This window comes from Poecilia reticulata, linkage group LG5 (assembly GCF_000633615.1).
Source record: "Poecilia reticulata strain Guanapo linkage group LG5, Guppy_female_1.0+MT, whole genome shotgun sequence".
NCBI lineage: Eukaryota > Metazoa > Chordata > Actinopteri > Cyprinodontiformes > Poeciliidae > Poecilia > Poecilia reticulata.
In genome coordinates, this window is record NC_024335.1 from 31262343 (window position 1) to 31288064 (window position 25722).

Consider the following 25722-nt stretch of genomic DNA (forward strand, 5'->3'; position numbering starts at 1 on the left):
ACCTTACCCCCTTTATGATGATCACTGAGCAGCGCTACTAGTCAAGAGCAAATCCATAAAGCTGTTTGAATGTGCTAAATGTCTGCAAACCTGGGTTTAAATATCCCTCCTAACTCTAAATCTAAGATGCAAAGGCAGATCTGGTCCTGTTTGCCCTCATGCATAATAATGTATATTTATGTAAATTAGAGAAAGAACAAACAGTGTCGCCTCATCATCGACCAGAGCTATTTGTGTTATGCAGATTGCTCGCATAAAAATATTCTGGCGTTAGCTGCTGGTGGAACTTATTCTCTCTTCTAATGAGGTGTTCATGCTAATTCAGTAAAATACATTTTATATGCAATTAAATCGTCTGGATTGGGTTTGTGCAGACATATTTTAGGTTTAATTCATACCTTGTATCGCAATATGAATTAGAGATGACATATTTCATAATTGGTTTAGAAACGTTCCAGCGTGACGTCTCTGATTGGTTCTTAAAGCTCACAGGAATGCAGAGTCAAGTGAAGAAATGATGATAACAATAACAACAACAATAATAATAATAAAGTTACAAAGCAGAAACCAAAACTTAAATACAAATAGTTTCCATCTGGACATGATTTTTGCCCGTGTGTATTTGACGTAATTTGCTTAGAAATAAATCAAACACCATATGCATGACAATTGCCCTTCAAATGTTTCTGAATGTGAACCGCTGTAGCATAACAATGTTTTCTGTTGATTGATTATCTGACTAATTTTATATGCGTGTCCCTGTAATCCCTTCAAAATCTGCCATAAAAACTTTAAAGTAATAACATGTAAGATTAACTTTATAGGATTATGACTTTATCCAGTTAAACGACACTCTTATAACAAGTGGATTTCGACAATTTTCCATCACATTCATGTATGGATATGTGATTTATTTTTATTTTGTTAAAGTGCAGTTTAGCTACTGCAGAATCCAGCCGTAGAGCAAACTACAGTAGATAAACATGATCTGAGTTTCACAGTTAATCAACAGCTATAACAGTCTTCAGTATTACGCTTCAGTCAGTCACACCAAAACAGCATTTATTAAATATTAAGCCTAACACCCAGGAGACCCACGGTGCTAAGAAGCAGCAGCATTTGTTTTGTTAGGTTTTTTTGCTGCAGTTTTCAGAAAGCTGGACAAAAAGCAAAGGTGGGGTACAATGATTGATTTATCCATAAAAAGACAAACAAGCCGTACTTCTCCGACACTGGGAGGAACAAACACACACTAACTCACTTTCAGTACAACAGGGAGGCCGAGGATACAGCCCTTAGCCCCTCCTCCCCAAAAAGCCTCACAGCATCCGCTCTGACCAGGACATAATTAATGGCGAGCAGAGCAGCACTCACCTGGCAGTCGAAATCTTGGAAGTTCCGCGCATTCTGCAAGAAAAGCAAAAAGAGGAAACTTTAAAATGTGCGGCGTTCTCATATCTGAGGCATTTGGCGAGGTGAGCTGATTCTCACCAGGTCTGTGAAACGCTTGCATAAAGGTGGCATGAACTCCAGGGCTTTATGAATCAGGACTCAATAAAACACAATCCGATTCTAAAATGATCTTAATCCAACCACAGATCACACACTGTGGTAAAAACAAGAAGCTGTTGCTGCCAATTAGTCCAGGAAGAGTTATGGCACCATTTCCAAACGACTTGAACTCTTGATCAAGCTCAACACAATTATTCATGAGTGGAAAAATATTGTCAGCTTTTCCAGCCAAAGGACCTGGGAACCTTTCATTCACTGGGATCCATCATGGCCCGTCTGTGTACGGAAGAATTTAAGAGTCGAATGTGAGGACAAAAGAAGCTTGGTATAAACTGGATCGTACAAAGCATCATAATTGAGTTTTATTAGGATTAAACCTTTATTAAATTTAGGACACGTAAACTTAATAAAGCTTAAGAGTCAACAATTCAACAAATTGTGGAGAATTTATTGAGATTCTTCACAATTGTGGACATTTGGAGATTGCCAAATTTCTACGATGGCACGAGACAACTACAAACCTGGTTTTAAAAGGTATTAGATTATAAGGTGTACTTAAGTTTGTTTTGTTTTTTAATCCTTTTTGGCTTTAAAAATCGAGATGCACCAATAAATCGGCCAACAGACAAATTGGTCCAGATTACTTTCATTTTGGGAGATTGGCCGATACTTGCATGAGGAACCGTTCTCATCTACATCTCAACACACATGCCGCTCAAGTCTGCATGTGTGCGATTAACAATGGTCGCCCAGCTTTAATGATTTATTTTTAGACATTAAATATAAATCATTAGAAGAAAAATAAATTGGCATTGGCCAAATCACAATCAGCAGGTCAGCGCAAAAAAATAAATATCGGCATTATGGAATATATTGTGTGTTGTTTTTTTTGTTTTTTTGTACTCTTCATTCAGTCTTTGTTCTCTTGATCGTTAACCTAAATTATTAAAACTGTGACAACAGCAGATCAGATTTAAACCGAAACAGTGAAAGGACAGACTCCAAACAGGATGAATTAGGAGTAGGGAGCATCTAGGAGAGAATAACTCCCAGTAGGTGTGGACTTTGCAGAGAACACTAAAAATATCTGCAGCAACACTGCAGATATTTATTATCATACACATAACACCTTTCAAACCACTGAAGGAAAGGGAAATGCACAATATATTCCCCGCAACAGTATAAAGGATGTTGCCGCTAAACGTAGCAAATAAAAGCAGAGCATTTCATTGTTTTGTTCCTGTTGGCAACGTTTTCATCCACTGCGCAGCTTCCTGAAGTCAGAGCTGCCGGCCAGAGCGCTGCGAGTGGGCAGCAGGCGGCAGTGAAAACTATACTGGGATTCGCTCCAGGCGTTACCAGTACGGTTTAGACACAACAGAGAGCTTACTGTCGTCTTCCCAAAAACACATCATATGTAGAAGAAAGTCAAAAAGATAATATGTTTCGTCTAAGATGGACACTTTTCTTCTCACCAACGCTGCACTCAAAATATGAATTCCTAGATACTGAGATTATATAATTTGGTGAAGGGAAGAAAGAAAAGGCAACAGAAAAAAATTCTGTGTCAAAACAGGCTTCCTGGAAAACGGCACCAATAAAATCGTAATATTTATCGACAAAGTTTTGCTCTCGTAATTACCACCATCCTTTGGCTCTTCCCGTTCATCTGCCTCATAAGCAAAATAATATCTGAACAGAACATTTGCCTTTTGCAGCAAAGCCGCTCCTCTCCATGCTACCAAAGTTTAAGACTTCCACCAGCAGCAGCAGCTCTCCGTTTTGATCCAGGTTAGCATCTGCAGAGGGAACGGACAGAGAGAGCTGATGTTTCTGCTGGGTGAAGCAGAGTAAAAAAAAAAAGGGGAAAAAAAAGTGTGCATCTCACTTTAGCAAAAATGGTTTTCTTTAGGAAATTATACTTTTTGTATAGATTATACCCAAATATGGCCATGTTTAATTAGATTATTAACCATTTCTATTATTTTTACAACCCTAATACTCATCACCTGTGGTTTTTGATGTGAACGATACGGCTCCCCACCCAGGGCTCCATCGCTCCAGGGTTAGTTCCATATTTAAAATGGGAAAAATATATATATATATATATATATATATATCTTTTTTTTCTTTTTAATGTCATTTTTTATGAGGATTCGGCTCCCCTGTGTTGGTACTGTTTAATAAAATGTGGGTGTACATCTCGGCTTATTAATGGCTTTGCATCTGTATCTGATTGGAATCCTGTTCAGTGCCTACATCCAGACTGCATATCGGCCATCTCTAAAGATTTTAAATATGATGTTTCTGAAACTCATTTTGAAGCCAACAAAAACTTTATTCCACTTGTGAAATAATAGAAAAAGTCTCATCTCGTGGATGGAAAGCCAACGTTTTGTACTGTGCATCAGAGAAAGGAGGAGAGGCCAATAATGCTAAGTCCGTCACAACCAGGAAGTAAAAACAAATATATATGAAAGTTTTCTTTTTTTATATATATATAGAGAGAAATCCTCACATTTGATATTCACATTTCTTCACAATGTTTGACTCAATTAAAGTAGCATCAAAATGTCAAATGAGTGAAATATTCTCCATGTTTACAAGTTTAACTCCATCTGCTAATGTCATCTTAATAATCTCTAGTGTGTTTGAAGAAGCCTGACAGATACTAGGAGTGTGTTTGCCATGTGTTCAGGTTACAGCGATTCTTCCAACTAGGTTTATTTTCCTGATATGATCACACAGGAAGCATCATGAACAACTCAGTTAAATAACTTTATGAAATATTTAAAGGAAACAAACAAAAAAAGACCCTTATTCATCCACGTTTCATCTTGATCTTTGCCTTAAACTTCTGTAAACTCTTTTTGATGAATTGACCACTAGGTGGAGTGAGAGGTCAGTGACAATGTTGTCCATTCAAATGGCGTTTCTGATGCATTTCTCCTGCTGTCATGCAGCACGACCAGGAGGAGTTGTCTCCTCCTCGGTCTTCACACCCCGGCTGCGGAGGTGAGATCCCCTCAGATCGGATGAAGAACAGCTCACACTCCTCCTCTCCGAGGTGAGAGGAGCGATCTGCTTTGAGTTTGCTGAGGGAACAAAAACACCCAGATAATCGGCTGCCGAGACGACACTTCAGGGAGGGAAAGAGAGCCGGAGCGAACGGGAACGGCTTTGATCTGCCGTTTGGGGTTTCCCTTATCTTCTGCTGGCTAGTCGACTTTTTTGGAAAGAATAATAAAAATAAGAATTTCCTCAAGCTCTTCCTTTCATCTCCTACATTTTTTGTCCGTCCTCTGTTTGCTGGTTGTATACGTTTGCTCCCAACATTTTGAGCATGTATGAATAATTCACTTTGATGACCAGAGCTGTAGAGTGCTGTTCGTTAGCGTAGAGTTTGGCTCCGTTTCGCTCAACACACAACACTTGAGTTCTATCTCAGCTGCCCGTCTGTGTGCCGGTGACATTAGCAGCTTGTTTCCGTCTCGTTGAGACTCGCCACTCACCTTACTGGTCAGCAGCGGCTTGATCTCGGTCAGCTGTACGTCCTGCAGCTCGTCCATCTTCCTGATGCTGAGAATCTCTGCGCTTACTGAAATGAAAAAAAAAAGCAAAAGGAGAATAAAATCAAACTGAAAATAAAACATTCAGGAAAGCAGAGCGGCGCATAGCGAGAGTGCTGCACCATTCAACAACACAGTTTAGACCTGTTAGGCATTACATAACCATCTGGATGTGATTTTTAAGCTCAACGATAATCACTCTGCATAAGATCCAGGATGCGGAGGAAATTGAATCAAACGAAGAGGCATCTCTTCTTAATGATGCCACTCTGTGTTTGTGTGTATTGTTTTCTCAAACTAAAAGAAGCAAAGTTGGAATAAAGTATGAATTTGTGTTTTTTGCATCTGTAGAAAAACTGCTAATTGTTAGCAGTTTCTGGTAATTGCTCATTTGGGCTGATGATGACAATAAGAGGCAATAAAAAAAATATGAATCTAGCAGGTGTAGCAAATATCAGCATCATTCGACAAATTTAGACATATGAATCATTTAAGTTGGTTTTAAGCTGCAAGGGGATCAATCAGAATCTGACTCCGGTGACCACTACTGTGGAGGCTTCTCAGCAGACTATTTTAGGTCATCCTACGACATCTTAATCAGATTTCCTGACTTCGACTAGGCCACTTTAAAGCTCTCTTTTCTTCCTCATTTTTGGAGTCATTCATAGGTGGACTTTAAGAGAGGAAACAATGTGGGAAAACAGTTTTTGCAAGTTTTACAAATTCAAATTTAAGACCTAAATTTCAACTTTAATGGTCTTAAAAATGTCTTAGCACCTGCATCTCCAGAAAAATGTACGAACTTTGACCACCATCCATGACAGACGCATAAATGTTAGCTCGCTAGCAGGTAAGGGTATATTAGCAGCTAATTAGCGGTAGCCTCAATTGTCTCGAGTCGCATAACAAGAAGTGTCACTCAAACTTTTCCCTGGTAGAAAAGTCCCATGAGAAGAAAAAAAACCCAACAATATATGTGACTTTTCTGCCAAGACAAAATTTAAAACCTGGATATAACAATTTGAAGGCCAGCCTACTTTATTATAAATTTAAGACATTTTAAGGCCTTGATTTTAAATAGGTTAAGACTTTAAGAAACAACAAAATACTTCTCATGTGTCGTCTTATGCATTAAGCGATGTCACCGCCAAAAAACAAACAAAAAAACGTTGAAGCTTGTTGAGCGGGTCAATTTTATCTAAACTAAATAACATTTTACAACAAAAAAAGCAAAGCAAAAACAAAACAATTACATGACTTTTTATACAGGTGACTATTTCTGATGTGATTTTTAGTAAGTTTAATAAATAGTCATAATGCTACAGGAATTACAACTTGTTAAGCAAAGTAGTGTTTCATTTATCAGAATGAACAGAAAAAGACTAGCAGGTTGAATGTCAAAAATACTTTAAATTCAGCCCTTCTGTTCAATACCTTACTAAATAACCAACGGTAAGTGTTTAAAAAGCACACAACTCATTTGCATTCACGTGTCCACTTGCTGCAGCCCGTTTCTCTTCATCTTTAAATCCCACATGCTGATTAATAGTAAGTGATTCAGCACAGCTGCATAATGACAGCACAGCCAGGGATGACATCTTGAGGGAAAGGGCATCCTTCCAGCCCACACAGGTGTTGCTGCAAACACACAAAGACGGACCGGGCAGATTCGACAAGATGCTCCGAAGCCATCCTCATTTGTTTTCTCCTTGAAGGGAGCAGCTTGTCCCTGCACTCGATTATAGAGCAACAACAGAGACAGAAAAAAATACCCCCCGCACCCCGCCTCGTCCCCGAGACAGCTGCTGAAACACTGCCTGCAGCTCAGCCTCGCCTGGCTGCAGGAGACGCGGACAGGAAGTAGTGTTGGATTACCTGGCTCAGGTTGCAAATGATCGGACATGAAGCCTAGTCTTTGTCAGTGCCTCAAACTGCCTGGAGAGGTCAGATCACCTTGTGTCATTTAGAAAAAAAACTGTCTTCATACAGAAAGACGACACTTCATTAAGAGTCAAAAGCTCTACAGAAGGGAACTCTGAAGTACATAAAACAAGTTTTAAATTTTAATCAAGTGCATCAGCCTGTGAATGTAATCTTCAATAATAGCTAAATGTCCAGGGTGTACAATTAGAGAAAGAACCAACCCCAAGTATAAAAGCGTTTACACAATGGATGGATGGATACTTTCATTAGAAATTTAAATACACACTATTGTGCTTTTGTTTATGAACTGCTGATTGTGCAGAGGGTTTGTACGTCCATTTAATTAGGAAGACAAAATTATATCCAATTCCCGTTGACAAAAGTCAACAAAAGACTGAAAGAGCCATTTATTTAAAGAATTACTTAAGAAAATTAATTTGAATAAGAACATTTCAAAATTTGGATTTCCGTTTTAAGTATAACAGAGCACACTGGTCCATTATTCATGGATTTTTCTGTGTAACGTAAATTATTTGTGAAAAATTAACAGATTTTTTTACATATTTACAATATTGGAAAGAAAATGCAGCTTGTGAAGCTCAGATACATATACACAACATATAGAAAGTAGCCAATGCAGGAGCACCATTTATTTTTCCTGTCATTGATTGCTGCTATTGACTCTATAGCCAAAGAGAAGCTAACATCCACAGTCTTGGATGCTAGCTTCTGCATCAGTGCTAAAATGGCTTCCACTGTCCGTATTAGAGCATATTAAGGTATATTTGGTGTTTTAACTATTAAAATAGGCAGTTAAAGTGTTTTTTGAGGGGTTCTCAACTAGCTGCGGATTTTAGTTTTTTGCGGACGACAGTGGAGTACACAGTTGGAATTTTATTTACTTGCTAGCGACTTTTGGCCGTAAAGCTTACACAGTTTCTACTCAAATCTTGGTTAAACTCTACCCAAATGAAACATTTTGAAATTAGTCCATTGGTTTTATTCATTAAATTAAAAAAATTGGTATCATCTGTGTGTGATTATCACAAACAAGTACTGGCACTGGCAAAGCTGTTCAAACTGTTATATAAGTGTATTTGTTAATTTAAATGTACTACTGCTACCACATTTATTGGAGATTAACTATTAATTAAATATTGTTCATCTAGTTTATCATCCATGTTAAAAAGAAACTAAAAATATGAGTACACTGTAACTTTGGCATTAAGCATTGCTGAAATTGAGTAAACCTTTCAAAATCAACCGTAACTAGGAGGCATGTAAACATTTTCCCTGATGCCTAGCTAGCAGGTTTGACTTTAGCATTGGCACTGTCATACACTCTTAACTTTTTAAACTAAGTCCTCTGACTTCTTAGGAAGCCATAAAGACCTGCCTTACTGTTTCTTAGTTGGATGCTGCCAACAGTGGATAAGAAAAACTGTTAACTAAACCAACATTTTTACCATTTTATTAGCATTTTAGCTAAATGCTAAACAAATGTTTCAAGTAGGAATTGTTAGCAAAATAAGCTAGATAGTGCAATTAGAACTGCACAATTATTGATAATTACATTCAAAAATTATCATACTGTCACAACTCACGGAACTTAAATGGTAAAAATTACAGTAATTCCTGTTTAAAGCTCACAAAATGTGAAGAAATGCAGTCAGGCATTGGGGACCAAACCAGCTGCCGGAACGGAGCAGAATCCCTTCCTGAGCCTGAGCCAATCCTCCCTGAACAACCTTGAGCGGCTGGTGTCAAATAACTTTCAAGGTTGCGACTGATGAGCCAACTTCCAGCAGGAGGGGTCCTGCCACCATGACGTCGCCAAGCAATCACGTCTGCGTCGACCTCAGATTAAAGTGACAAAAGGTCCAAACAGACATCTGCCTACTGACGAATTATTGGTGTCAGAGGTCGCAGCGCTCTGTCAACAGACTGCGTCTCGCACGAAAACAACCAGCGAAGCAGATGGACGCAAGGCAGCAGAGGCTTTAAATTACATAAAACAATCAGAAAAAACATGAAAAGATCCAGTGCAGAAAGTCTTCAGCGATCACAAATAAGAAGTGAAAACAAGGCCGGAGAAATCCCTGCTGAGAAATCCGGCTCAAGTGTGGAACTGAATAATATTTAGACAAGTGAGCATGGAAGAAAAAGAACAAAAAAAAATTCAGCATGCCTGGGCAGATTGAACGGATCAATCCAATACTTCCTCTGCCACAGAAAGTGGGATAGAGGCAAATACGGCTTTAATTGTAGGAGGAAAGTCGGTAATTGAGGCATTAATGGGAGATAAAGGTCAGCATACGCTTTAAATGAGACACTGATTGGGTGGTTTTTTCTGTCCCAGTCCTACTGATGTCCTACAGACGGACTACCCAGACATCCTTCAAGTCCTCAGCACCCTTTTCTTAAATGATACCCGCTCCTCTCCTGATATCAAATCACAACTTAAAAAACAAAACAAAACAAAACAAAACACGCAAATATCACCACAGTGCACCCATTTCCTTCCCACTGCATGCCAGCTCCGCCGCTCGGCATGCACAGTTGTTGCCATAGAGACAAAGCTGGTTGCTGATGTTCATTCTAAACTGGGATAGACCCCTGGGACAGATGTGAGGCAAGGAGACGAGCGATGGAAGCGATGCTGCAGAAGCATGTCTTCACTTTATAAAATCTGTTTACCTCCCGACAACCCCCAAACGAGACGCCAATAATAATAATAATAATAAAAGAAAGACAGTAAAGTGAGGTGGAACCAGATCAGAACGTCGTCTCCCCGATGACAGTGGAGAAATCTATTTGCAAGCTGTGCGGCTTGCCCCACATTCACACCATACCATGAATGTGGAACAGCACGAGGGGAGGGATGGAGAACTGATCATGTACGAGACCCTCCATCAAAGAGTGGGATTGCCTCACTCTTGCAAAATGCTTCCCCATTACACCAGACTTTTGTTTAAAGGTGATGAACCAACATACGATTACATGGTTGGCCCTAGAATCCTGTTCTCCAAGACCATTCCCCTGCACGGTGCTTTGTTGCAAAGGAAGCCTCAGCTCAGCTGTAATTATCACACCACGCAGCGAGGGGCGAGGAGGCTGCAGGGGACGAAGAACTGAGTCGAAGGAGGACCTGGTGAGGGAGGGAAGAGGTCCATTTTCACAGTCAGCGATACCTGTGAGAGATGGGCTGTTTGCGCAAAGACGAGCTCAAATGCGTCGGTTTGATAAACGGATAACATGTTTAATATCCCATCTCCTCTGTACTGAGCAAACATTACTGCTCCCAACGCCTCAACACATTCAGCAGTTTGGATGATGGCGTAACGGGAAGATGGATTTGTGTGTCGGACCACCTGCAGAGCACAAGTGTTTTTGATTTCATCATGATACAACAACAAACATCCAAGTTTTTTTATTGAGATTTTATACAGACCAAAGCAAAGTATCCATAAGTTACTGTTATGATAATCCGGTGGATTCGTTTTGATCGGGGAGCAAAATTGCAACATTTGTTATATTTTCAGGTGGAGCGGTTCGCTTTTGCACTGTGTCAAACGATCCGAAAACCTCCTCACCTGTGGGGGGCGCTGCACCAAGAACCACTGAAGAAAACGAAACAAAAACCTCTGAAGAAGACACCGAGCACAACTTCCTACTTCATGAAATGTAAGCAAAAATGGATTTTAGTGGCTGTTGGTTATGAGTGACAGGCCTAAGACGATCACAAAAAAATCACCCCAAAATGAATTTAGGTTTGTAGGCGTTCTGTGACAAAATGTGAAAATGTCCAATGAGGATCATAAGGTACTCTTACTCTTTTCGGGTGATCAGGAGGCCAGAACGTGGTACCAACCCACATTTAGCCTCTTCAATTGGTACCCATTCCCATTTGTCACCATAGTGACGCTGACTGCAGGTCTCCCTGACGTCATTATGACGGCGACTCTTCTGATTTCAGGGTCACAGAGGTGACTGCTGTGGGCCTGACTCGGCCACAACAACGTTGGGCTAAACTGCTGAACTCAAACTGCTGAAAGAGGATTATAGTGGAAATGGTGGCTGAGTGACAGGCTGAAGTTAGATCCGATCTGCCACCTGAAACACTCATTCATTTGAGAAAGCATAGTTCGGAATAGACTTGAATTTCAATGCAAGACAATCTTGGTAATGCCGATTAATCCTACCACACAGATCAATCAATATATTACATCATAATTCTTATGATTTATTTATTATATTTACTCGAGTCTAGAAAACATTCCTTTATGACGCATAGCTTCACTTGAAGCCTGCTTTAGAAGTTGGTGTTTTGGGAGTTTCTTGCTGCAAAGCCGTTCATAAATTTACATAAATCTCACGGAAGGTTATGCAGAAAACTTTGAAGCTTACAAAAAATAAACATTGTTTTAACTGCCTGGCACCGAGAGTTGTCAAGTTGTTATGGTAATGGTTATGCCATGTATTGAGTCTTAGTCAAACACAGAAAGGTACCAAGTGAAAGTCTCTGGCGAGGTAAAATGATCTTGGTTTAGAGAGGGAAAAAAGGAAAAAAAATAGATTTTTTAAATTGTCTGTTTAACATGTCTCATCTTTTATCCAAAGCTCGCTTCCAATTGGTTGAACACCTTGTGACGTCTCCTGCCTCAAAACCAGAACAAAATGTCTGAATCAGAGTTGTCAATTTCTGCCACGTTAAATGATTTTGTTTGCACTTTACAAAATATTTATTTATGTTTGGGTTCATGTTCCTGTAAACACCAGGCCTCATACTGTCTATTGGTGACTGTGTGAGGTTTTTATGTCTTTTTATTTTTGTTCTTATGACATGAAGAACTTTGAACTTTTTTGTTGCTGAAATGTGCTCTATAAATAAGCTTGACTGAATGACAAGTATGTCCTAATCCTGATAAAGACACCTAAATCTTGTCATTCTTCCCTTTATGCGAGACTGTTCCCTCAAATTCATCCGTCAGATTGATTTTCTGGTTACAAAACCGACTAATAATTGGTAGATTATCAGATTGGTTTATAGTCTTAAATTATTCAAAGTAGCATAATCAAGTTACATTCCATCCACACAAAATCTGAATTATGTATTGGAGTTTCACTTACAAGCTCATTTTCTTTTCGCTTTTAGAGTCTGGAATTGACTTCATAACTTTATCTCATCAGCTCTGATTGTATTTGACCACCATCTGTCCAGTGATGGCTTGGCTATCACTGAAACCTAACATTTGATTGCAGCTCTCATTTTACAGTTACTTTCCAACCTAAATATTACTTCTGCAAGTAGACTGGGGACACAAAGTCCTCACGCTTCTGTAGGTCTTCTGGGTGACAAAACAAAACCAGACAACGTCTTCCGGTCGTGTTGTTCAGCTGGGAAACCTCCAGGATCATGTCACTGGAAATTTCCTTATTCCCTCTCCACTTCCCCTTCTTCCCCCCGCCCCACACCAACGACTTTTTGTAAGCCAGTGTTTACTGTTCTGGGCCCGCAGAGACGGCCATCGGCGGCGGAGTAAAGCTAATGGGCTGTGACGAGGCTCAGTTCCAGATTATTGCTCCAACACGGCTCGTTTGGTAACAGAATTAGAACGGGGAAAATCCGTTTGAGCGGGATTTGAGCCCCCGCCTCCTCCCCCTCCACTCATTAGGTCAATAACAAAACATGGGTGAGGTAAAGGTTCACTGATTATCTCACTCGTGTCGTGTTGTATTGAAATCAAGAGGCACAAAGAAAGAGAAGACCCTGGGAGCAAATCTGATCTGGGGGTATAATCCTCTCCATGGTGGAAAATGTAACCACCAAAGGTCTCCTGCTGGTATTTCCAGCAGACCCCACTCAGACGAAACGCACATCCTCACACAGCTCTACCCCCCTGTGCTGCGCGTCTGCTTAATTAAATGACAGCTTGCTCTCCTGAGGCGCCGTCCTCCTCCTTGCAGCTCTCAGGACTCTCCTGATGCAATCTTCCCGTCTTAAACAGACAATGTGACAAAAAAAAAAAAAGAAAAGAAAAGAAACAATCAAAAGATCCTACAGAACACCCACGTTTGAGTTTAGAAATAAAGCTGAGAATAATGTGAAAGGATGCTTTGAAACGGCAACTAGAACAGGGAAGTAGAAAGCTTGATTAAGTTTAGAAAAGATAGAAAAAAACCAAGCCTTAAACATAAACCTCACTCATTGATCTTTCCAGGATTAAAAGGGTCTAATAAAAGCTAAACAGTGCACTACTATAATTGTCGGCGCCTTTATTAAATAAGCTCCATCTGAAGCCAGTGTGGTGCAGTCTTCACAGCACTTTAAGCTCTCCATCGTCCATAACGCAATACAGAAGTGATAGAAAATAAAAAATGTTGCAGAGGTTGTACTCAAACATGGGGCCTTACAGACACGGGATCGATACTTCAGGCGCTGCTGCTGAGGCCTGAGAGCCTCAGCAGCCAACACCACCGACCCCCGGATCATTAAATTTACTCCTAATGTGGACGTCTTTATCTCTTTTAGGCAGCCTACAAATAAATCCAAGGTTGTCCTTTTGTGAGGCAAGTTTTATTTGATTAATTTAGGATATGCCTCAATGAAAGGCCATTAGTTCAGCACCTCAGGCTTTGTGGTTTACAGCAGCTAAAAAACAAATGGAAACACCCTTAATGAGAGCCATTAAAGCTAATCTTTGGTTTCAAAAGATGCAACTTTAATCGAGAACAAACATTTTTATATAGCTCTAAACTATTATTATCCCTTACCCTCTACAGTTTGGAAATGCGATCCTAATAAATTTACGGCTTACAGTGGACCACCGCCTAGTCCGGGTTGAGACTTCGTGGAAAACTTGTGTATCCGTGATTTGTTCATAGAGCAAAATATTCCAAAGAAAATGCAAGTCAGGAAGCTAAGATCCCTAGCCACGATGCTACTCGACATGCTATTGGCTGGAGTTTACAAAGCAGCCAATCCAGAGGCAGATGCTTTTTTCCTTTGGCAGTGATTGGCTGTACCACGGACCAAGAGTGGAGATGAGGAAGACTGTGGATGTTGGCGTCTGTGGTATTGCCAAGATGGTTTCAGCTTTATGTATTAATGCAAATTAAGAAGTATTTGGTCTTTTAACTATTTGACCAGGAGGCATGATCTGACATATTCCATAGTCAATTGGCCCAATAGGAGTGCAATACAAAGCTTTTAGGAAACATACAACTTAATTCTATATGGAGGCTATTTATCTCCATAATTCATAGAGACAAAGAAAAATAAAGCAAAAAGTAATGAAATTGCAAGACAAGGAGGCAAATTTATTCTGCAACAATAATCTTAGCTAATTTAATTATGTGATCCAAAATAATCTTTGAAAATTGCTGAAGAATGGAAAACAATATCAGAAGAAACACCCTAAAAGAAAGAGTGCTATTCAGACTGAATGGCCCTGGTGAGTGAAACAGAGTCAGAATTGTAAAATCCAATCTTTTCCACTCAGTAAATGCACCATACTTAAGCCCTATGAGGTCACGCTGATAAAACCACTCTTGTGTAAAAGATACTACTGATTTTGAGAATTAGTCAAGTGTTTAAAAACACGGATCGCCAGGATGCGTAAGAGGTGGAAGAAGCTCCTAAAATAGGAAACCGTATCCTCTATGAAGGTAAGTCAGGTGTTAATTCAGACTGATGCTTTTAAACATTAAATAATGCTGCAGAGAGGCTGAATCCATTACCACAAAGTTAACTTCGTTTTATCCGTTTCAACTTCCAGCGTTCGTCTGTCATGGAACATTATAATTTTGGAAATCCTGGCAGCCTTTTAATGACTCTTTGAGTTCAGGTAAAGATCTACATTCTCTAAGAAATATTAAAACTTACGCTTTATAATACAAACTGTGCTAACCACTAAAATAAGACGGTAGTTGTTTAAAATATGTTCACTGTACAGTCACTTCCTCTTTGCCTTAAAATGATTTATAGCATCTCCTCTCTCACACAGTGTAGCATCGCTGCTTAGTAAGCAGCTAACAGAAAGAAAACAATATGTATATTTTGAGCTGAGGCACCACAAACAAAATGGACGCGCTTTGAGTCCTCATTGTGATGAGCTGAACTTCATGTTGTATCAGCGCTCTTCTCCAGGTCTGCATGCTAACAACCTAGAATCACGCTGTTGGGAAGCTAAATGTCTCACCAGGTTCTCTTGCGTTCTTCGCCGCAGCAATCGGCCGACGGGCCAGGTGAGACCCGGTGAGTGATTAAGCACAGCGCTGACATGAAATCACTTAACTGATGACTGATTAGAAAGATCCACAGCCCTCATAACGCCCGCGCTGCGGTGTAATTTAATGACAAGAGATAGCTGGATTTGAACAGAAGCTGGAAAATACAACAAGTCCAAACAAACAGTTGCATCAGCGAAACATTTGCATTCAGATGTGCATTTCAAGGACACATTTGAAAGCGGGGAAATGTCTTCCGTTTTTTCAAAGCTTACAGTTTTTTGTGTAAGTGGATATTGTAGGGAATTTTGTCAATATAAAGTAAAGTTGGGAGAAATGTTCTTTTTATCTAGGTATTCTGTAGTAAATCTTAACTTCACATGTTTTCTGCAACTGCGTCTGGTTTGAAGGAGCACAGTGTGGGGCTATAATTTTAAATCAAACTATGAAAAATATTCAGACCATAGGAAACTGATTACAAAGTCATTCAGCAGTAAAACCCACAGACTTCGACTCAATCAAAATGAAAACACGTCGAAATGTCTGGTGAAATATTAATTACTTTAGTAACAAAAGAAGGACAGACAGAGAACGACATTATAATTTGACAGAAAATGTCTTTTTAACTGTTCGGGTTTAAACCCTGCAAATATTAAAACGACTTAAAAGTTTTGTATGAATTACAACTTCTCAACTGTCGCAAAATGTATTTATTCCTTCGAGAAAATATGGTTTGCAGTGTAATCCAATCAAGCAGTGGATGTATTCTCGTAATTGTTTCTGTTATGACCAAGTCTCTCAGAATTGGGCCTTCCTGTACTTATTTCTGGTTTGTTTTATGCCACATGTGCCCATCTTCTGCAGTGAGTAGCCTGGTCCTTAATGTAGCATGGACAGGTAAGGGAGTGCATCACTAAAATCACTGAGATTAAATTATATCTGTAATGTTAAGCCAGCCAAGTTTATTCGTGTAGCACTTTAAGCAACAAGGCAGTTCAAGGTGATTCACACAATAAAAACAACAACTAACATTACACTTTGTGAAATGCCATCATCAAAATAACTAAATATGTAGATCAATGCTCTACTAATCAAAGGTAACTCTAAAAAGGTGAGTTTTTATCCCTGATTTAAAGGAACTCTGTTTCACCTAGTTTTCAGCTCTTTGGAAGTTTATCAGATTTCTGGAATGTTGCTTCTCCATGTTTGGGGATGCAGAGCAAACCAGAACCAGAAGGCCTGAGTGGTCTGTAAGAGCGATACAACGACAGGCCTTTAATGTATTTTGGTGCTGTAAGAAAGTCAGTGATTTATAAACTAAAGTATCTTAAAGAATGTTCTCTCCGCTACAGGAAGCCAGTGGAAAGACTTCAAGACCAGGGTGATGTGCTCTACTTTCTTATTTTTATTAAGCTATAAAGGGTATTGACATTTTAGGCACAGCTGTGAAGACAGTATTGCAATAATCAATGCAACTAAGTACAAATGTATGGATGAGTTTCTCTAGATCTTGTTTGACATTAGTTCTTTAATCCTAGTGCGCTCCAGGTGTTAAAAGGCCGACTTTGTAACTGTTCTTATGTGTCTGTGAACGTTTTAGGTCAAAGTCCATCATTACTCCCAGATTTGGGGCCTGATCCGTAGTTTCTAGCTGTAACAGCTTAAGTTCACATCGTCTTCAAAATGAGTTTAGAGAATCTCTACACAAAAGTATTTTCTACATAAGACATCCCCTTATTAAATTTTACACTGGAAAGTCTAATTGTACTTGCATGTCTTAACAAAAGAAAGAAAAATCCATACAAGTCATCTGTCACTGTAACGTCTGTATGCGCATCAGCGAGGAAAAGGCTCGTTCATTAGCAAAGACAGAAACTGGCACAGCATCACGGACTCTGGGTTGCACTGCCTGCCAAAGGGGAGGCCCTCCTCTAATCACTTAGAACTGGAGCCATGTTTGGGGAAAGCCTCGGATGCTCTCATCCATCTAAACAGCACATGACCTTAGCAGACTGGGCCTGTATTCACTGCAGCCACGCAAACACATCCATACACACTTCTTACGACACTGGGCAACAAACTGTAAAACACCAAAATCATTACTAGGAGATTCTAAAGATTTAAATTAATTTAAAGGACCCTTATGTATCAAATTGTCCTCCATCATAAAACAGCAGCGTTGGACTTTGTTCATAATGGCATATCCCTCAAATTATCATATTGGACAAGATGCACAATGAGAGAAAGCTTCAGAAAACCTGGAAGGTTCTCTGAAATGCCATACTTTCCAAAATGTAGGCCATGATTTCCAGTGGCAGGCTTATTTTATTATACCAATACAAACTTGGAAAGTGACACCAATATCTTCCACTGGCGGAGCGATGTTTCAGACCAGCAAACTGGAAACTATTTATTCATCATTCCCGTACAAGAGAGGGCAGTGCACGGAGCAGCTGCGGACTCGGCAGGGTTTAGCTAGGATGTGAGTCAGACTTCTCCTGTCCATCCCTCTTCAGTGCATCAGTCTATACGGCCTCACAAAGTTACTAAGAATTCTATTTTAGTCAACTTCATGCATGATTAAAAGGACAATTTCTGCAGTGAGTTGCATATCAATTTTATGGGAGTCCTTCAGATTTGCGCACAGAGGCTCTCTGGTTGTAACCAAAGACTGCAACGTAAAACATGAAACACGGGGGTGAGTCAGTACCCCCTTGTCAACAGACAAAATTCATTTTTCATATTGTACTTACAGTGTGCTTTCAGAAAAATTAAAAGTATTTATCCTGTTGAGAAGATTGAAGAGGTTTTTTTTTTTTTTTTTAAATCAAGCAGTCAAGAGCCCCCGCAAAAAATAAAAGACGTATCACTATCCCAAATGAATTAAATGATGAGTACATTTTGAACATTTTCACGGGAATTTAACTCAATTATACATGGGAAAGAAATGCAACTACAAAGGAAGTATGCCATGGTTCAAGTGCATGAATACAAATTGTCTTGTTTACCAGGATAAAATATAAGCGGGCAGCAACAAAATGCCAATTCATAGGAATAAAGACAATGCCCTCTCTAAGCTTACTCTCACAGTTTATAAATAATTTTCTAGATTTTCAAAAATGAAGCTGCCATTGTCAAATCAAAGGAGGAATTGAAATGAATTCATAACTTTTGGCTAAACTGTTTGTCAGTGTGTTTTGACGATGTGACCCCTCGCATGGTGCCTCAGAGGCACAACAGCAGTGGGATGATTTAAACCCCCTACTGTCTTGGTCCTTGCAAAAAACCCTACAAGAATGCAGTTTAATTTCATCTTGAAGTGTTTTTAAAGGGGATTATGAATTCTGTTAGGTCTAGGAAGATGGATAGAAAATGGGTTGATCACCTGTAGATTGGAAGACAATGGGCATCTACAACATTACCATTTGGCAGTGGGGTGTGAAAGCAGGAAAACCTGTGTGAAGTCGACATTCTCTAACACTCCACTTCTGATCTCTCAACCTCAGTGAGTCATGGAACAGGTTGGAATTGGAGATGTTCCTAGCGCAAGGCATTCTGGGTAAAAACAACCAAAACAATCACGCAACTCCAGCGCTTGCAGAAGAAATGGTTTGTGGTCTTTTACCAAAGACAAAATAGAAAACCTGCAACTACTGAAAATCTCATGCCACTCCATTTTTTGTTTGCATTTTGTGAAGGAGGGAGTTGTGCTCAGTGTTTTCATGTTATTTTCTTCAGTGGTTCTTGGTGCAGCCCCACCACAACGAGGGGGTGAACAGTTTACTCAAAGACTTTGGTTTGTTTGATACAGTGTAGTGTGAAAGCAAACCGCGCCAGCTGAAAATATAGCAAATGTTGCAATTTTGATCAAACTGAGTCTACCAGACTAACAACCTCAGAGTTAAAGAGGTCATTTCTACAGACCTGAGACAAACAATCATGAACACACACTTAAACTTAATGCTTAGTTTCCACTGAGCGGTACGACATGGATCGGTGAAGTTCGGTATGCTATTCTGTCCGATTCCATTGTAAAAGTGGCCGATACCATACCATTCCTCATCCCCTTTACCTGTAGCTCCATATGACAATGGCACAGTATGGTTAGGGTGGAGTTACAGTCCATTGATTTGGGGTATGAACAAAGCGTTAGACGTTTGGGTTCAACCCCGTCTGTCCAGTGAAGGTCCACTGGCCAGTTGGAAACTGAGAGAAACCAATTAACCTAATATGAATTGATGTGCACAGCAGGAGGAATTTGGGAGAACCAGAAGAGTGTGCAAGCAAGCATGGGGAGATCATGCAAACTCCGTGCAGAGATCCAGCAGCTTCTTCCTGCAAGTTGGCAGTGCCAAGAATTGGATGAAAATAAGTATTGGCAGATAAGGCTTTACAAAAACTAGAGATGGGAAATTGGCCACAAAATTCTTCAGCAATGCATCTTTTGCTAACGGGTAAAAAACGCAGGTGCAGATAATTGCTAAAAAAAGAACATTGTCAACAAAAACACCAAAAAGAAAAACAAAAAAAGAATCTCTGTTCTAATAGGTGAAAGTGAGGTCTGAGCCCAGCTGAATGCGCCTCTCCCGGCTGAGCCCCTCCTTCTATTCAGCTATAAATAAAACTGAATGGCTGCCGCTGTCAGCCCTGCACTCAGAGCTGCTAATAGAGTACCTGTCCCTCCACCGCTACACTAAGCGAGCTGCAGGTCTGTCGGGATTTCCTCAGCCATGGTTGGCCATGTAGAGAGCACTGGCAAAGACAAAGTGTCTGAGAGACTCAGAGTGTGTGTGTGTGTAGCCAGCGGATGTGAGGAGTGCAGTTTCCAGAGCAGAGGAGCCCAGCAGGATCCGCAGAGCGCGGTCAGACAAGGGCAGATGTGGCGACAGCAGCGAGGCCATCTGTAAACCCTGCTCACGAACTGACCAACTGAGACAGAGAGTGCTCGACGAGATGGGCCGAAACGTGAGATACAGGCTTCAATAAAACATGAACACAACACAGTGATACCTCTACTGACAAGCTGTCTGTGAGAACATGAAGAGCTTTACATCCCAACACGTCATATTTCAGTGTGAGAACCAGCACTGGGAAGGCCGTTCCTCGCGTGAACGCGCCTTCAGCTAATAGAGTTATCCGTGTGGTCAGCCTGGCTGTCACAGTGACTGATTACTGACAATTCAATCTCCAGAGAAACGCCGGGAACACTCCTGCACCGCCCCGCCTTTAGCAAACGCTGGCTGTGGAGGTCCTGAGTGTCCTTGGCAACCACTCAAGAGGAGGTCCCCTCCCTCCGCCTTGTCCTCTCCTTCCCAACGCCATCCGAAGCTCAGCTGGTGGCGGCCCTGAACTCAAATAACCTTTCAGACATCATTTACATTAACTCATTCTGCTTTCATGACTTCATCCGACATGTGGAAAACAACAGGCAGCCGAAGCTTTCTGTACGGAAACAAAGAGTAATATAAACCATGGAGATAAATCCATCGACAGCAGAATAAATCAATAAAGATGTATGTTGTGATAGACACGTGGTCGATATCAATAGATAATTTGTCTGACAGAATCTTCAATAATTTCACTCCGATCAGGACTGGCTGATCGGAGCACTCTGGGGGACGTAGACAGAGAAAATGCTTTTGTTGCTCAACCTCTCAAGGCAAGCTAAGCAAGACTGGTGGCATCAACTCACTCACTCACTCATTTGTTACCTAGCAACAACCTGTTGAATAACGTGGGCACCAGCAGTTGAAGTTTTTGACCAAATCATAACTGCTTAAAAATAAACAACAGCGTGGAGTGAAATGTCTGGATAAAAGAGAAAAGGTCAGGGTTCCAGTTTGGCAATAATTATCAATATCAACTGATATGAAATACTTATGTCGTGATACATTTTTCAGCAACATCGTCCAGCCCTACCCATCCTTAGCAGACACACACATGAATCTGCAAGTCCTGGCTCACACTCCCTCCTGAGAGATCTACCGCCTCGTAGTGAAACTGTGTGTGAACGTTTTCTCTGTGGGCAGAAAGAAACCTGAGGCCTCAGCGAGAGCGTCTTCAAAACACCAACAGTCAACGTCCGGCAGGGTCAGACGAAATCCCTCAGGAGGATGAACGCACCGCAACGCGGGTCAGTGAGTCTTTATATGAGGCTCTTGCAACATTATCACTTTTAAACATCAGGCTCTGGAGAAGTACTCATGCCCCTTTAACTTCACTCTGCAAGACTTTCTTCAGCTGAACAGAAACAGAACTGAAGTTATCATTTTTGGACCCAAAGAAGAACTATCAAGAGTCAACACAGCTTTAGCAGTTACTGTTAAAAAAAATGATCAGGCCTAAAATCTGGGTTTAATCTCAGACCTGAGCCATCAGAGTCACATAAAGACAGCTTGGCCTGTATCACCTGAGGAACATTTCGAGGATTAAAAGACTTAATCTTGCAGCAATATCCAGAAAAAAATCATCCATGCATTCATCTTTAGTTGCATTGATTACTGCAACATGCAAGGCAGAGATGTCTTTAGATGCCTGCCTAATATTAGACAGCTGCATTCTCACTTAAACCACATCACCCTAGTTCTAAAGTCCCTACACTGACTCCCTGTAGCTCAGAGAATAGACTTTAAAATACTTCTCTTAGTTAATAAATCACTGAACAATTTACCACCACAATACAGTAAATATCTGCTGTTGTATCAACCTTCCAGAACGCTCATGTTTTCTGGTTCTGCATTCCCAGAACCAGAACCTAACACAGAGAAGCAGCATTAAGTTTTTACGTTCCACTAAACCTGGAACAAAAGTACAGAAATTGCAAAACAGACGAAACGCTGACATTCTTTAAGTCATGGCTAAAAACCCACCCGTTTACATCTGTCCTTAACCAATAACAATTGGAACATTAATTTCTAGTCTGAAAAACAACTTTTCATTTATTTTGTCACTAATACAATGCTTCTTTTTTTATTATGCTTGTTTATAGTGTTAAAAGCCACGGTTGAAAGAACACCGCGAGAGGTTGTGTTTATAGTATGGACACAGAAAACAGGTGGAACAACAAATCAACTTTTTTTCCAACCACATATATTCCTGCTCTACTTTGTGTTGGTCTATTAAATGAAACCTCAAAAAAATGCATCAAAGCTGGTGGTTGCAGCATGACAATGTGTGAAAAAGTTCCCAGGCAGTGTGTTGGGCGGCATGCAAGTCCTGGATTTAATGTTTTTGTTCAACTAGCTTAAAACCTGAGCTTTGTTTCTCCCCACCCCCACTAGCTGCCGTTGCAGCCGATACTGAAAATGGAGACCGACAGAACCCAAGCTCCAGCAGGGGAGCCTTCCACCGAATGAAATGCAAAGACTCTCCTTATTGCCTCACTCAAGATACACCGTCTCAGATACAATTCGAGCCATTGCCTCGCTTTTCTTCTTCGCCATCAGGAAACTCAGCATTCCCATTGTTCCAACAATCAAATAACAATATCAAAGAAACCTCTGGAGCCGTCTGAAATTCCAGCCGGTCTTGTTCCAGGAGACATATATTCTCCTGGAAGAGGTAGTGTCCGTTGCTTTAGCAACGCTTTGGCTGTAACTCGAAGCTTGGAACATCTTAGATTACAAATGACTTCTAGTTACAAATGTGCTGCGCCTGTGCAGAGCGAAGGGTCCGGCTGACATCCGACACATAAAGAACAATGTTGACCTTATTCTCATGACGAAAAACAAACGGCAAACTGAGTAGATGATGATGATAGCAGGCATTTTTGTTTTTGAGAAGGTCAGAGAAGAACTCAACTTGAAACTGGTTGTAGTCTTGACGTCATGAAGACTGGTCAGCATGGACTTGTACGGTGACCTGTTAGTAAATCTAATCATTAGAAACTGATCAGAGAAGAGCCAGTAACCCAACTCAAAGTATATCAAAATTTTAAGAAGTTGCATCAAAACTTTTTTACATTTTCTGTCTTTTTAAAGAGACGCCAAAGAGAGCAGCGGCATGATGGAAGTTCTCACAAATACCAGTGAACTATCCCCTCTCCCCCACCTGCTGCTACACTTTTTTTGCTTTGCTTATGAGAAAGAGAAACTTTCAAGGATGAACAATATATGAGCGCCAAAATCAGTTTCAGCTGATATTAGTCATTTATTGGTGTATCTTAATGTACCAATATTGGCCCAAACTTTCATATCGGTGCATCCCTAGAAACTTGTGTTTAAAGCAGCGGTTGCAATTGTTCAGATAGCCTGACTAAGTAACGGCTAATATAAAGTAGGTCAAAAGAAATGTCCTTTGTAGTCCAGCAATGGGGGAAATTCTGCTGTAACAGACGAAAAGTGACAATTGATTAATATATAAAACTTTAATTAAAAATAGCATGCCATATTGTAAAATTTACAACATTTAATACTCTGTGGTTACTAAAAAATTGAGTATTACGATCTAAACAAATGTGCAACAGAGTAGGATCATTTTTATTTTTAAAAGCACTAAGTATCCATATGCACTTAAAAACTGATATTACTGATAAAAATTGATAAGAGGGGAGGTGTTATTAAAAATGAGAATCACTGAAGATTTAGAAGAGAGCAGCTGGGAGGAAGGATATATGATAACGCTCCTTTGTGCTCTTCGGATGCAGCTGAATGAGCTCTCCAGTCCAGCAGCAGCTTGGTGTTAGTCAGTTTCACTCCATAAAGACCCGAACATCAAAAAAATTAGAAAGTGTACAATAAAGACCTCAAAGTACTGGTGATAAAATCACCTAAGGTTTAGGAGCAACAGAATCTGCAACATCAGCTAGCTTAGCATGAAAAATCTCATAAATTAACCAGCTGGGATTGGATCCTTTCATTGTGTCTGAAAGGAATTCAACCAAACTCTGGTTGCCAATAACATAACTGGCCAGTTGGATGAGGTTTTAATTTGAACCACCTTGTGATTAAACAAACACAAGGTGGTTTAATCGCAAAACTTATTGCAATATCTTATGACTCTATTCCAATTTCCTGTTTTCCGAATATGTTGCAGACAGTTTTATACAAAACAGGATTATAGGAAAAGTCAGTTACTGTAGTAGTTTTTATTAGTTTATTTATTTTATTTTGGAAGCCAGACTAAAAAGCCATTATGACTTAATGACGTTTATGAGAAAACAAAGTCAAACCTACAGTTTAAATGCACGTATATGAAATGTTGTACAGTAAACAACAATGTAACATGTTTCTATTTTGAATTAGTAATTTTATTTAGATATATGAAAACGTCAAGAAAACTGCAGCTGAACATTTATTAGAGAATATGTAACTTTTTATTAACTATAATTCAAACAGCAGCTTTAGAGTCTGTGCAAGCATCAACGGTAAGGTCTGACTAGGCCTTCCTGTTACAGGTGTGGTTCTCTGGGTCAAAATGGATTTTTGGCCCAGCCTGAATTTAGAAACTGCAAAAGCTGAGGTGGGAAAAAAAAAAAACAAGGCAGACTGACTGTCAGCACGGAGGCTTAATTACTGTCTCTATCCCTCCGCTGGGTGTTACGGCCTGACATTCATCCCCCGCCACAGCTGCAAGGAATCCTCTTCCACACAAGAGCATTTCTGCCTTTTTATGTGCTCGCTAATCCCTGCAATACATCAAGTTTACGTTGTAATCCGAGCTGGAAAGGGCTTTAATATTGGTTTTGCTTAATGCGGACATCCTGAAATTATTTAACATGGTTCACGGATTGTGTTGTTGTGACAAAGAGGGGCCGGGCGGCAGAATTATTCTCAGAAGTGAACAGATGAAACAGATGGGGCCGTAATTTGTGGATCTTAAACTTGACTGGTGCCGTTCAACGACTTGAAACTCAGAAAACTACGTCTTTTTCTGAGCAATGAATGCACCATGCCGATTATATGAGGTTGCACTAGGAGCAACACTCTTCTGTGTGGAAGTCGTTACTGTGAGAAGACTTAAAAATTTGCCATTTCTGTATCGGTGAGTGGCAAGTCTGTCGCAATAAGAACTTAATCAATTAATTTAATTTGCATTCTGATGATTAATATTTTTTGAAGAGCCACTTTGTTTACAGAAAATTCATAATTCATTTATTTACGGCTTTTATTTTGGATATTTAAATTATCTTTCATAACCAGTGAGGGGTGTTGTGAACAAAATGACAGTTTAGTCAAATGAGACCATTTTCTTGAAAATGGTCTCAAAACAACAACATTACCATCTATCGCAATAATTTCTGGGCCAGTTCATCATCCAGTAAAATGTATTGCAACAGGCCTAGGTGTTCTTGCATTGTTATTCCATTATCATTACATTAGCTGAAAATCATCCCAAAAATATTTTTATTGCAATAATTTCTGACAATTTACCATCCAGCAAAATTTGTTATCTTAACAGGCCTAGTGAGGAGTTTAAGATAAAGTCAGAAAAAACTCAAATTGTTTTGAAAGCAATTTGAAGGGAAGCTGTTTTTTCCTGACTGCTGCCA

General features: G+C 40.0%; 1 protein-coding gene and 1 long non-coding RNA gene across 4 annotated transcripts in view; one reads left to right on the top strand and one right to left on the bottom strand.

Moving 5' to 3' along the window:
- ndrg3a (ndrg family member 3a) overlaps window positions 1–25722 on the bottom strand; it is a 49942-nt gene that overhangs the window by 22026 nt on the left and 2194 nt on the right. For all 3 annotated transcript variants that reach the window (XM_008410545.1, XM_008410544.1, XM_008410547.2), the window contains exons 2-3: window positions 5025–5110; window positions 1375–1407 (exon numbers count right to left, since the gene is read on the bottom strand). In XM_008410545.1, the coding sequence (XP_008408767.1) occupies window positions 1375–1407; window positions 5025–5081 (90 nt within the window). In that variant the 5' untranslated portion in view covers window positions 5082–5110. The remainder of the gene's footprint in view (window positions 1–1374; window positions 1408–5024; window positions 5111–25722) is intronic.
- LOC103465567 (uncharacterized) lies at window positions 21027–22432 on the top strand. Its single transcript, XR_533815.2, has 3 exons — window positions 21027–21059; window positions 21134–21366; window positions 22222–22432. It is a non-coding gene; the product is annotated as an uncharacterized LOC103465567 (long non-coding RNA).